The 13,266-nt window shown below is 49.2% G+C and overlaps 1 protein-coding gene across 1 annotated transcript; it reads right to left on the bottom strand.

Annotated features, from left to right (window-relative positions):
* Window positions 1–2,191: 2,191 nt before the first annotated feature.
* Window positions 2,192–2,485, bottom strand: PRM3 (protamine 3). The gene has a single exon (XM_087815117.1). It carries the CDS (start codon window positions 2,483–2,485, stop codon window positions 2,192–2,194), a length of 294 nt encoding a protein of 97 aa, XP_087671243.1.
* Window positions 2,486–13,266: the final 10,781 nt, after the last annotated feature.

The raw sequence follows: 13,266 nt of genomic DNA, 5'->3' as shown, positions 1-13,266 counted from the left end.
TCACATCACTCTTGGTGACAACCACCCCCATTTACCGAGCACTTCCTCTTCAGCTGGGCTCCAAGCAACCCCTGCCCCTTTCTAGGCAGCTTTGTCCTTGAGTCTCACAATGAGCCTTTGTAGTGGGTTGAATGGTGGCCCCCCCTAATTTATGTCCAGGTCCTAACCCCAGAACCTGTCAGTATGACCATATTTGGAAAAAGCATTTTTGTAAATGTAATTAAGTTAAGAGTATCCTGGGTATCCAGGTGGGCCCTAAATCCAATCACAAGTGTTCTTACAAGAGATAGAAGAGAAAACACAGAGGGAGAATAGACCTCGTGAAGGCAGAGGCAAAGATTAATTATATAGCCACAAACCAAGGAATGCCTGGAGCCACCACGAGCTGTACAAGGCAGGGAAGGGTTCTCCCCTACGACCTGGGGGAGGTGCATGGCCCAGCTGACTTCTTGATTTCAGACTTCTGGCCTCCAGAATGTGAAAAGATAAATTGCTGTTGTTTTAAGCCACCAAGTTTGTGATCATTTGTTCCAGCAGTCCTAAGAAACTAGTGAACCCTAAGAGGCAAGTATGAGTGGCACATTTTGCAAAGTGGGAGCAGCTCAGAGTCTCACTGCTAGTCAGTGGCAGAGCCAGGATCCAGATCCAGGTCCGGCCCCCTCTTGTCCAGCCTGTGGTCACTAAGGGGTCTGAGGGGATTACAGAGAGCACATGTGGCTCTGTTCTAACGGCCTTGCCTTGTGTGGGCTCAGTTGGGCTGGTTGGTCATGCTGTGAAGACTCTTTCTGGGTCCCCCATCCTCCCACCACCACTTCCACTGCTGATTTCCCACTTCCACACATAGAATAGAGGCTGTGTTTTGTTTATCATAGAGCCCATAATGACTATCGTGTGCAGAAGGGGCTCAACAAATGTTTGCTGGGTGACTGAATGGGCAGGTGGATCTCTGGGACTTGGACAAAAGGACAAAGCTGGTTGACCAAGTTACTTGGTCAGAGGTATGGGTAGGAATCACAGACAGCGGGGCCTCCTTCTTCAGACATCACTTGTCCTTTGCAAGTCTTAACGGTGGCCTCCCCTTTGAATAACCCAAGGCTTCTCTCCCCTGACACACACACACACACACACCCCCCCAGCAAAGAAGCTAAGGCTTCCCTGAAAATACTGCTACTCCCACCCCCCAGCAGCCCTAATCAGGATTCTTCTCAGCCAAAACCTGGTGCTTGGCCTACTGAGGGCAGAGGGTGGAGATCGCATTTGTCATTTCTTCAGGGGCAGGATGGGCAACAGACACATTCTGATGCTTCTCCAAGTGGCCAGAATAAGTGGACGCAGGGCCTGGGTTTTGTGTCTGTGTCTGGCAGCTCCTCTGGGCTTCCGTTGCCCATTGCTCTAATGAGGACATGGGTTCTGCCCCCACAGCCCGACCCCTTGTTAAGGGCAGACGTGAGCGTCTGGGGGCTTGGGTGGCAGCAGAAGAATCACTGGCTGAGGACTCAGACCCTCCACATATTCTGACCCCCAAACCAGGGCCAGTGAGGCGGTAGAACCGCCACACTCCAGCAGCAATACGGTCTTAGACATTCACTATGTGCCAGGCCTGGGCCCACCCAACATTTCAGTTAATTTTTCCAACCCACTGACCTAGGGCGTACTACTAATGTCACCCTTGAGCAGGGAAGGGTAGGCCAAAGCTCAAAGACAGTGACTTGCTTAAGGTCACACAGCTAACAGAAATTTGAACACTAGTGTGCTGAACTCCCAAGCCAGTGCTCCTTAACAAAACTGTCCATGCTAGAGCAGCAGAATGGGGGCTTTGCTGAAGGAGAGCACACTGTCCCGTCAGGCGTTTCAGCCCGTGTCTGCTCAGACTTGGAGAGGAATCTCCCCCCCCAGCTTCCCCCCCACTTCCATCCTGTCACACATACACCCCCAGAGACAAGACTGGCTGAGATGACTTTCCAACCCAGGCTACCAGATTGTCACCCCAAAAGCAGGGGAGGGTGGCTCTTCAACCTCCCTAAACACACATACACACGCACATGCACACACAAGCAAATACGTACATGGTACCACAGGCCAAGGAGACCAGAAAGAAGGAGAATTCCTTTGGAGACTTTATTGACTCTTTCCTGAAAGTTCTTGTCACTGGAACAGCAGCAGGCACCTCTTCCTGGGTCATCGTCGGGGGTCAGGAGTGCGTCTGCTCGTGCTCGGGGCTCTGCTGGGCCACAGAGTCGTCGTCTTCAGCGCTCTCCTCCTGCCGCTCGGGCTCCATCAGCAGCAGCTTGCCCTGCACCGGGAGCTCCTCCTCCTCTTCCTCCTCCTCCTCCTCCTCCTCTTCCTCCTCTTCTCCCTCCTCCTCTTCCTCGCCCTCCGAGGACAAGGAGAAGTTATCTTGACTCACGCAGGCCACGAGCTTCTTCATGGAGGATTCATGGCCCCGGCTGTGGCCTGTGCTTAGCTTGGCACAGTGGGAACCCATTGCCCGCTTTGGCTGCTTCTCCAGACTGGGAGGGAAGGCCGCTAGGGAGAAGTGGAGGGGCTCTGAGGACTGTAGGCAGGGCGCTGACATCACAAAGGTGCCCCTGGAGCTCGCCACCCTTGGATACCTGGGCCTGGGCTGACACCTGACTCAAATCTCGGCCCTGAGCAGCCCCCCTGAGTTCTTGCCACCTGCAGAGCAGAACGGAGGCAGAATACCAGGCCAGTGCCGAGGCTGCCTCCCCCTACCGGGCTGCCCCCTCCATCTGGCCTCATTCGCCCCGATTAAAGTCTCCCTGTGAGCTGGGATGACAGTTTGGGAGTAGAATTTCCAGAAGCAGGAGAGCGCACAGACTCCTCCCCACATCCCAGAAATACCCAGCCTAAAAGAGCTGTTGACAGCGTGTGATGATAGGTCAGAGCAGCGGCTACCTTTGGGGCTGGGGACACAAAGGTGCATCTGGTGGGAAGAGCTGGAAATGTTCAGGAAGGTGCCTACACAGGTGTACTTAAAATGTGTGTCCTAAAACTTAAAAACTTCTTTCCTGTCCTCCAAAAATCACCCTTTCAAGGCAGCGCTCCTAAGCTTTTGGGGTCACAAGTCTCTAGCTGTACATGCCCATATGACATGCATGGGAGGGCAGAGTTAGGTCCCCTTGGTATCCATTTTTCAACATGTAAATCAGATATTTCCAGTTTTCTGCCCCAAATCTTCAGTGGCTATAGTAGGCTAAATAATGACCCTCTGGGGTGGATTAGCCGGGTAAGCCATAAAGTGTCTCACAAGTGTCCCTGTGAGAGGGAGGCCGACATTTCACAGAGGCGGCCATGTGACCACGGAAGCAGAGACAAGTGATGACAGGGAACCACCAGAAACTAGGAGTGTGGCCCTGCTGACTGGCCACAGGCCTCACACTAATCCGCCCCGTTTCCTCTATGCCAGACCTGCTTCCCGTCTCAGCATAGTTTCCCAAGCCACCCAGCACACGCTTAAGGTTCTTCAGGCTGAGCGCCTAGCCTGAAAGACCCCTGCAGATGTGGATGACAAGGGAACGGGCACGTCAGTGGAATAGTGTGGCGGCATTCGAGGCAAACCCTGGCTCTGGGTGACATCCTCGGTTAACACTCTGTGCCTCGCTCATAAGAGCACTCAGCTGAACCCCCTTGCCCTGGCCCCCAGCTCCTTTCCTCCCAAGGAAGGGAGGCCGCATTGATGCCCTTTGCGTAAAGGAGACCCTGACAGGCCAGCAGGTTTCTTATCTCAAGCTTTATTTGGCAGGTGACTTTTGCTCGTTTCACTCAAGAACTTATGGGCTTAGGGTTTGGGCATCCAGCATGGAGAGATTGCTACGGTCTTGTGAGGTGGTTGCTTGGCAGGTGACTTTTCCTTGGTTTCCGGCCAGGTGTATGATGCGCCCAGGGAGGTTTAGTAGTACCTTCTGTATCTTCTCCTCCTCCTGACCCTTCTGCAGCCTTTTGGAAAAGAAAATTCTGGTCACAGGGCAGTCCAGAGGACCTGGGTGGGGCTGGGGCTTGGGGACTATCAAATGGGGCAGGTCCCACAGGATATCCTGAGTCCCCCCACTGCCCTGCCCTCCTGTGCCCTCTAGGTGCCCAGAGTGAGAGAGAGGAACTGGCCAAACCTCTGCGGTGCCTCCTGTGCCTGCCCGCACGTCTCCGGCGTCTTCGGCAGGAGCGGCGCCGCCTTCTGTGAATCCTGTACAGCCGCCTTCGGGAGCAGCGCCTGTGTCTATGGTGATAGTGGCCTCTGAGCGTCCTTCCACCCACATGGCCATCCTCTGCATTCGGATCCTGCTCTTGCTCCTGGCTTTCCTGCTGTGGACGTTCGCTCAGACTCCTCATGATGTGTTGAACCATTGTGATCACAGGTCAGGCGCTCAGGCTGAGGCTGTAGCTAGCTTTGGGGACAGGGAGGAGGGCTGAAGCCTGCCCACCTGCTCTTGCTGTTAATGTTGGTCTGGTCTGCTGGCAGCTCTTTGGGCACTCGTATATAAAGGGGCCCCCCACTATGACTCATCGGCCCCACCCCACCATTGTCCTCACCCTGGCCAGCTCCCTCTATGAAGAAAACACAGGGGTCCACAGCCAGCAGGGCCCGGAAGGGCAAGCCCCTTCCTGGTCCCTTGTAGCAAGTGAGACTTAGCCAACCTTTTCTTGTCCAAATCTAAGCCCTTCTCTCACCCAGCTGGTGGGAATCCACACGTATCCATTTATGAGGTTTCCTCACCACTTTAGGGCTGTGCCATGGTCTGGGTGGGGCTTCATTATTGCTAATGTGCCAACAGTTATCTAGTGGTTACTATATGCCAGGAATTTAATTCATTTACTTTCCATACATTTACTCATTTACTTCTCATTTTCCATGAGAAGTTATAATCCCCATTTTCCATGGGGGAAACAGACACAAAGCGGTTAAATGACTTGTTCAAGGTGACTCTGCAAATAAGGGGCAAGGCTGAGCTTGAGTACATGTCCTTGACCCTCCACTCCCTTCCCAGCCCTCTCACTGTACTTTTGATGATCCTGTTAAAGTAGAATCAGCCATAGCTGGTTTGGCTCAGCGGCCCGCAGACTGAATGGTCCTGGGTTCGATTCTGGCGAAGGGCATGTACCTTGGTTGCAGGCTCGATCCCCGGCCCTGGTCTGGGGCAAGTGCAGGAGGCAACCAATTGATGTTTCTCTCTCACATCCATCTTTCTCTCTCCCTTCCACTCTCTGAAAAGTAATAAAAAAAATATCTTCAGGTGAGGATTAAAAAAAAAAAAGCCGAAGCACAATCATAGCGACTGGTTTCCCTTTCATAGAGATGTCTGTCCATGCCCTGATCCCTGAGCCTGATTGTTACCTTGAAAAAAGACTTTCTGGGTGAGTTAAGGATCTGGAGATAGGAACTCATCCCAGATTATCCTGGGTGGGTTCCACTGTAATTACATGGGTCCTTAAAAGATGGAAGAGGGAGGCAGGAGGGTCAAAAGAGCTTTGAAGATCCTATGCCACTGGCTTTGAAGATGCAGGTGGGGCCCTTAGGAGCTAGAAATAACATGGCCCTGCCCGCACTTTGCTTTTAGCCTGTAAGACCCATTTTGGAATTCTGTAAGATAATAAATTTGAGTTGTCAGCTATGAAGTGTGTGGTAATTTGTTACAGTAGCCATAGGAAACAGATTAATACAGAGGCTTAATTCCACCCTGGTGTTCATATGCATTAAGGTGAGCAGGGCTTTCTGGGTCCAGCCCTCTGCCATATCCTCTGGGTGTAGGAAACCACCTAGACTGAGGTCATAGAAGCAGTTTCAGATCCCCATTTAATGTCCTCACCTGGAAAGACAGGGTTGTCCCTGTGTTGCAAAGTTGGTATGAGGCCTGAAAGTGAATGCAGAATACCTATATACCATGGTGCCTGACCCATGGAGGCCATGGCCATGCTTCTGAGGCTCTAGGTGGCCCTGTCACTTTAGGAAATAGAGTCTCAGCCCTGAGCTTTGCTCTGCCACCCATGAGAGTGTGAACTGAGCCAAGTATACCAATGTCCAAAGTGTTTTGCGAACCATCCCCACATTTCCTTGGGGTTTCAAGCCCTCAGTGTATCATGTGGGTTGAGTGGGCAGATGAGACGGTCAGGTTACCATGTTGCCGTCACAGGTTAAATGTGAAAGCTTAGCTCAATGGCTAACTGGGCAACTGCCCGTCACTGTACCCAAACCAAGGGGAGCTTTGGGCCAAAATAAAACTGTGGGGACTTTGGGGACTGGTAGGACATAGTGATGAGCTAGAGCTAGCTCTCTGGGATGGGTCAGGGGAGAGCAGGCCCTGATTTGTCTGTGGTCCACTTCAAGCAGCTGACAGCCATGGAGCAGTGTTGGAGAGAGATGTGCTCAGAAACAGCGTGACCCGGGTCCTTGTCCCCACGGGGGGATCTATAAAGGGATGGTTGGAGAGGCAGATTTTGATTGACTTGGTAGTCAAGAGTTTGGAACAAGATTTAATGTGACAACCGTCACTCATGTCCTCTCTTCCCCATATCCCCAAGCCCTCCCCCACGCTTTTGTCCCCAAGCCCTCCTCTGGCCTGAACCCCCTTCTCAAAGCAAAGACACAAGAGTGGAGTTATTTTTTCAACATTTATTGACAGGCGGCGTTGTTCGTTAGCAGGCTCCTGTTCAAGTTCATTTCGTTGAGATGGTGGCGTGTTCAGATGTAGCGAGGGGGTCTCGAAGGCCGGGAAATTCGGGCGGGAGTGTGCTGGACTTGCTAGCTGTGCCTTTAGTGTCTTATCTTCTTCTCCACCTCATGGAGTAGCGGCGGCAGCACGCTGGGGAGCAAAGTGGAGAGAGAAAATTTTAGTGTGGGCAGAACCCCCAGTTCTGCCCAGCTCTTGGCTCTTCAACCCGCAGAGGGACCCCCTTTACCTCTCCTCCTCCTCCTCCGACCGCAGCGCCTCCTCCGTCTGCGACCTCTTCGTCTCCGGCGGCGGCATCTGCTCCGGCTGTGGCTGCGGCAGCATCTGTATCTGGCCATGGTGCCGGGTGGAGCTGGCCGGGGCGCTCAGAGCAGGGGTACCACCTTGGCTGAGCCAGCCAACCTGTGAGCAGGTGGAACTTTGTGGGCTGTGGGCCAGGGGCTGGCCCCGGGCCTCTTATAGACACAGGTGCGGGGCCTGGCCATTGTGAGGTCGCAGAGGCCTCGGCCTCAGACCCCAGCCAGGGCTGGCCCGCGTCATGTCCGTATAAGGGCACGTGGGAGGCCCTTGGTGAGGGCAGGGAGGGGCTACCCACGTCACCAGCCACAAGACGACTTCCCTGTAAGGATAATCATTCAGTCAATTAACAAAATATTATTGAGCACCTACTGTGTGCCAGATTCTGGGCCAGGTGTCAGCAGACAGTGATAAATTAAGACGTGTTCCTGCCTAATTAACTATAGGAAACACTAATGAAATAACTGTAGAATAATTGTAGTGGTGACAAATGCTGACAAGAGAAACCGGATTTTTATGGGGGTGTATTTTGGGGGGACAACCTCATGGGTAGCTCCCTAAGGAAGTGCAGGTGAAGTGAACTCCTAAAGGATGTCACAGTTGGAGGAGGGAAAAGCATCTGGGAGGAGGGAGCAGCTGGTGCAAGCCTCTGAGGCAGCATGGGCGGTGTGATTCCATTTATATGAAGTGTCCAAAAGAGGGAAACTCATAGACAAATCAAGTGGTTGCCCGGAGTGGGGGGAATGGGGAGTGACTGATTAGTGGGTGCGAGTTTCCTGCTGGGGAGATAAAAATGTTTTTTGGAATTAGAGAGAGGTGATGGTTACACAATATTGTGAATGTACTAAATGCCACTGAATTGTTCACTTTGAAATAATTGATTTTATGTTATGTGAATTTTACCTCAATTGAAAAGTTCTGAGGCTGAAAGGTGCTTGACAGGCATAAGGAATCAAAGGCAGGCCCACAAGGGCGGAGCACAGAGACCAGCAAGACTAGGCCTGACAACTCTGAGCTTCCTCAGATCTTTCCCACGTCGCCCAGGACTTTTAGGGCTATAGAGAGTAGCAGTTATTAATAGATTTGGTTTCTTTTATTATTTTTTCTTATTTTTTAAATTTTCATTTTTTAATTTTTTTCTTTTATTGAATTTATTGGGGTCACATTGTAGATATGGTTACTTTTAACAGCAAGCCAAAATAACTGACTTTTAGATAGAAGTTTTATGTTTCACTTTAGAAATCAAGAGGAGGTTTGGATGAACGTTAGTGTCCTGGTTCGAGGGGTACACACTGGAGTGTTTAGGGGTGGCGGGTATTGTGTCTGCCCAGTGTTCTCAAGTGATTCAGAAGAAGAGAAACAGTGAGTCCAGATCTACATAGAGAAGGAGAGGGAGGAAGGCGGCAAGGAGAGGGCAGAGGAGTAAAGAGGTGGAATGTTAACTGACCAGTCTGGGTGACGGCGAGTTCTTTGTACAGTTCTTGCAAATTTTCTCTCACTTTGAAGTTATTTCCAAATACATCATTCACTTTTTTTAATTTTTTTTTGAACAGAAGGAAAAGGAGTCAGGAGGGAGGCCTTCCAGGGCTGGTGTAGGGGCTCCACCCTTATCAAGGTCCCAGGGCTGTTTTTATCTTTCAGCTCTGCCCTCAGCAAGCTCTTTCCATTCTCAGGGTTGCCTCACAGTCCAAAATCAGGGCTGCCGTGGATGGTTTTGCAGTTGGGGTACTGCTCAAAGCTCTCAGCTTAGGAATTGGGTGGAGACGGAATGCAGGCCCAGCACCCATAGGCATGGGTGTGTCCACAGGAGCTGTTCTTATTTGAATGCTCACAGTGGAAGTTTTTTTCTAATTCAAACGAAAGCACACTAAGGGCTAGCCTTGGCCCTACTGAAAGTTCATCCATATTTACTGTCCAAGCAGGAAGGGAGAAGAGGAGGAGGGGGTAAAAGATGTCATTACCCTGTAAAGAGTTTCCCAAACACCCAGCAACTTCCCCTTCTGACCATTTGCCTTACTGCAGGAGCATCCTCCCCTCAGGATAGAGCTGGAGCTCTTAGGAAGGAGAAAGAGGTCAGTGGATAATTAGATAATTTGTACTCTTTGTCCCAGAAAGGGTGCAGCCAGAAACTTCCAGAACCCTACCTCCAAACCCACAAGAAGGGAGGAAAACCATGAATTGAAGCTGAAGTCCACTGAGTTACTAAAAGGGCTGCACCTGGCATATAGTAGGTTAACAATACATTTTCTTTATTGATTCATGTCTAGATCGACTATAGCTTATTACCCTCAATCCTGTAACACTTAATACTTTTTAAAGATAACCTACATTGTCCCAGAAGAGCCCCAAGAAATGGTAGAGTTTGGTATTTACCCTGTTTTACAGACGAGGATTTGAAACATGGGCTGGATCACACATTCACTCAGGTTTTTATTGAGCGTCTGTTATGTGCCAGGCACTATTCTAGGCAGTGGGAATACAGCATGAGCAAGAGAGATAAGAGTTCTTGACCCCTAAGAAGCTTACATTCTAGTTGGGAAAGACAGTATTCTAGTGAACAAATAAATGAACAAAAGACTTTGATGTTTATCACAAATATGCACAGAATCGTTTGATGTGCCAGAGAATGACTGGAGGGTGTTGGGAGTGGCCTTACTGACATTTGAGCTGAGAGCTGAATGATGAGGAGGCTGCTGTGCCAACTTCTCTTCAAGGTGGGTGTCCCTGTCAGGGAGAGAGCCAGCAGCTCTGCCCCAGTCATTCAGGGACTCGGGCACATAGCTTCCAGCATGACCTGGATGTTTACATCCAGCCACTGGGTAGAGGGAGAGTAGGGAAGGCTCCTCTGTTTCTTAACTGCCTTGGTCCAAAGTGACACACTCCACTTCTGTCCCCACATCATTGGTGAGCTAGTCATATGACCTTGTGGGACACAAGGAAGGCCTGGAGGTCAAGTCTGTGGACTGCTGCTCCCCAGAAATGTGCTGTGGAAAGGGGAGTGAGAATCGGTGTATTTCCCCTCTGCCACAGAGCTGAAGGGGCACAAGAGCTGGTGGTGGGCAGAGTGGCTGGCAGGACACTAGTACCACAAGGAGGTCTGAGAAGGCCGACACTCTGGAGGGGATATGTGAGCTGAGACTTGGCTGATGGGAGTGGTCTGTTGGTCTGAAGACTCAGCAGGGGGACAGGAAAAAGCTTGGAACTGAAAGATGGCCCCTGTGGCTACAGAGGAAAAAAGGAGTCTTGCTTGGCCTTACAGTTTAGTGGAGGGGGGGAGGGGCATTAATCAGATCATCACAGAAATAGGTTATATTTCTTGGAAGAAGTGGCCCTTGGAGCTATGAGGTGGAGTATTTGGCCTAGTCTGGAGTTGGGAGGACTTCGGTAGCCTTCTGAAATGTTGAGGTTTGTATGTTCTAGCAGCTGTTACCTTAAATAATGCGACACTTGTCATTGGTACATCTTGTGTTCATTATTTGTCTCCAAGTAGGAATATTAGTTCATTGAGATCAGAAACTCAACTGTGTTCAGTGGCAATCTTAGAGCTGAGAGTAACCAGTACATAAATCCATATATTTATTGAAGAACTGAATGATAAGTGTTTCATATGAGAAAATTCTTTTGTCATTTTTCAAATATTAAATCATGATATCGTACTTGGCTTTTGAAATGTTACACACCCTTTCCCTGCCCTCTGCCCTTGTTCTGTTGGGTACGGCCCCAAGCTGAGAAATGGCACTAATCCCCAAGACTCCTTTCATCTCAGACACACCCCTAAACTCAGGAGGATGGGCAGTGCTGTCCCCTGAGGTCCTGGTTGGTCAATCACACAGTGTGTGTTGTCCCTCCTCCAACATCTGTGATGTCACAATGGCCCCCCATGGCCATTTTAATCAAGGGGAGACTCACCAAAGAAGTGAAGGCAGAGGTTGGAGCCAGGCAGTTAATTCTCAGGATAATAGAGGACAATTTAGCAGTAAGGTGACAATGTTTTAAATATGCCATCACACCCTTAATGCTACAGTCAGGGATCTGTCTTGCAGGAATTCTCACACGTGTTCATAAAGGCATGTGTGGGAGGGTGTTCACTGGAACATTGTTTGTAGGAAGAAAATGGGCAGTAACAGTGTTCAGCTGAAGGAAATGGTCACTTGTTCCATCCATGTTGCAGAACAGCTCAGGCGGCTCAGAAGAACGCGGTAGAGGGAGGCGCACCGATAGGGCAGGGAGTCCACAGTCAACACTAAGTGAGCTGCTAAAGTGCAGGGCATCGTCCCATGTTTGCAAAACATTTTTAAATAAACGTTCACCTATGCCAAGGGAAGAGTCCAGACTATAATACATTGACTTAGCAGTGGAGAGTGGAATTATGGAAGGTTTATCTTTCTATTTTATTTATTTTGGTATTTTTTGAAATTTTTTACCTAAGGCTCAAGGCATTTCTGAATGTTGAGTTACTTCCATGATCGGGGGGGAAAAAATAATGAAAAAAGTAATACCCATTGCTATATTATCTGAATATTTGCTGTGTCTCATGATCCCATTTAGTTGTGAGGTTATAATTTTTTCTTTGATAAATTTTTTCTTTTGGGAAAAGTTGAAAAGTTGGTTACAAAGAGAGAATGCTCATCTTTTCCCCACTGTTAAAGTAACATTTTACATCACCATGGCCCATTTGTCACAACTAAGAAACCAGTGCTGGTTCATTACTGTGGACCAGGGGTGGTGTGTCTTGAGAGGAAGATGACAGAAGGGAAGGTCTGTTCTCACGTTCTATCAACGGCACATGCTCTCAAGATGACATACCATGATTGATGTTGACTTTAATCACCTGGCTGAGGTGTGTTTATCAGGTTTCTCTACTGTAAAATTACTCCTTTTCGTCCCCCATTTTACACAGTAGTCTTTGGGAGGAAGTCACTGTGCAGCCCACACTTAAGGGATGGGGAATTAGGTCCCACCTCCTTGAGGCCACAGTATGTACATAAACTATTTGAAATTCTTCTGCAGTGAATATTTATCTCTTCTCCCTCATTTATTTATTTAATCATATGTTTATATCAGCATAGACTCATGGAAATTTCATACTTTGGGTTATAATCCAATACTGCTTTATTTTATTGCTCAAGTTGTTCCACTTTTGGCCTAAGGGAGCTCTTGTGACTCGTGTCCCTTTGACTCCCGCCCCTGCCACCTCCCCAAAAAATCATGTGTGTTTTTGACCACTTCCTTACTTTCAGGCCCTGTGAGATGCTCCAGGCTCATCTTGTACATTTCCTGTCCTAGACCTAGAATCAGCCATTTCTCCAAGGAGCCCTGCACCCTTTCATTGGAAAATGGTGTTAGAAACCAGATCTGGGAGCTGGGGTGCTTGTTGCTATGGGGTGATGTTGCTTCTAGGCCTTCTTGGCTGACAGAGCAAGGAAATATATGTGTGTATATTAACGTTAATATATATTTACATTTCTATACACAACTCTATGTTATTATTAAAGTAAACATGAGTTCATCCTGATGTCTCCAGTTCTAATCCACCCCCACATGGGTCATTCTGGCCTCCCTGCTCCTTAGCTATAACCTCCTACCCCAACAGTGGGAACCCTGGCTCTTGCCATTCATCATCCATTTACTTAATTGTTCCAGTTCAGTATATATATAGTGGTCATAGAATTGTTAACCTTTACTTCTGGTACCTCTCCATTCATGAATTTATCCAATTACTATTTGATGAATGCCCTTTGTACTGGGCACTGTTCTAAGCACCGTAAACTAAACAAAGATCCCTGCCTTCATATAGTTTATATTCTAGAGCAGGAGGTCAAGCGATAAGCATGATAAGTAAATTGTATAGTACACTGAAAGGAAAACAGAAAAAGTAGAGCAGGATGGGGATGGCTGGGCTTGCTGGGGGTGGTTGGGACAAGTGGCAATTCAGGTGATCAGGGCAAGCCTTGTTGATAAGGCAGCATTTGAGCAAATCCTGAAGGCAGTGAGGGGTCAGTCGTGGATATCTGGGAAAAGTATCACAGGCAGGGGGAACTGCCAGTGCAAAGGCCCTGGGGTAGGGATGTATCTGCTGTGTTCAAGGAACAATAAGGAGGCCAGTATGGCTGGAGTATAGAGAGGTGAGGAGTCAGTGGGAGGCGAGGTCATAGTGGTGGGGGCACCAAATTATGGACAATTTTGTCAGTCAACTCTAAGAATTGGCTTTTATTCTGAATGAGATGAGGACCACAGGAGTGACATTCTCTGCTGCTGTGTCGAGAAGGACATGGGAGAAGGGGTG

This window comes from Miniopterus natalensis, chromosome 3 (genome assembly GCF_054644295.1).
Source record: "Miniopterus natalensis isolate mMinNat1 chromosome 3, mMinNat1.hap1, whole genome shotgun sequence".
NCBI lineage: Eukaryota > Metazoa > Chordata > Mammalia > Chiroptera > Miniopteridae > Miniopterus > Miniopterus natalensis.
This window is presented reverse-complemented; position numbering and strand designations above follow the sequence as displayed.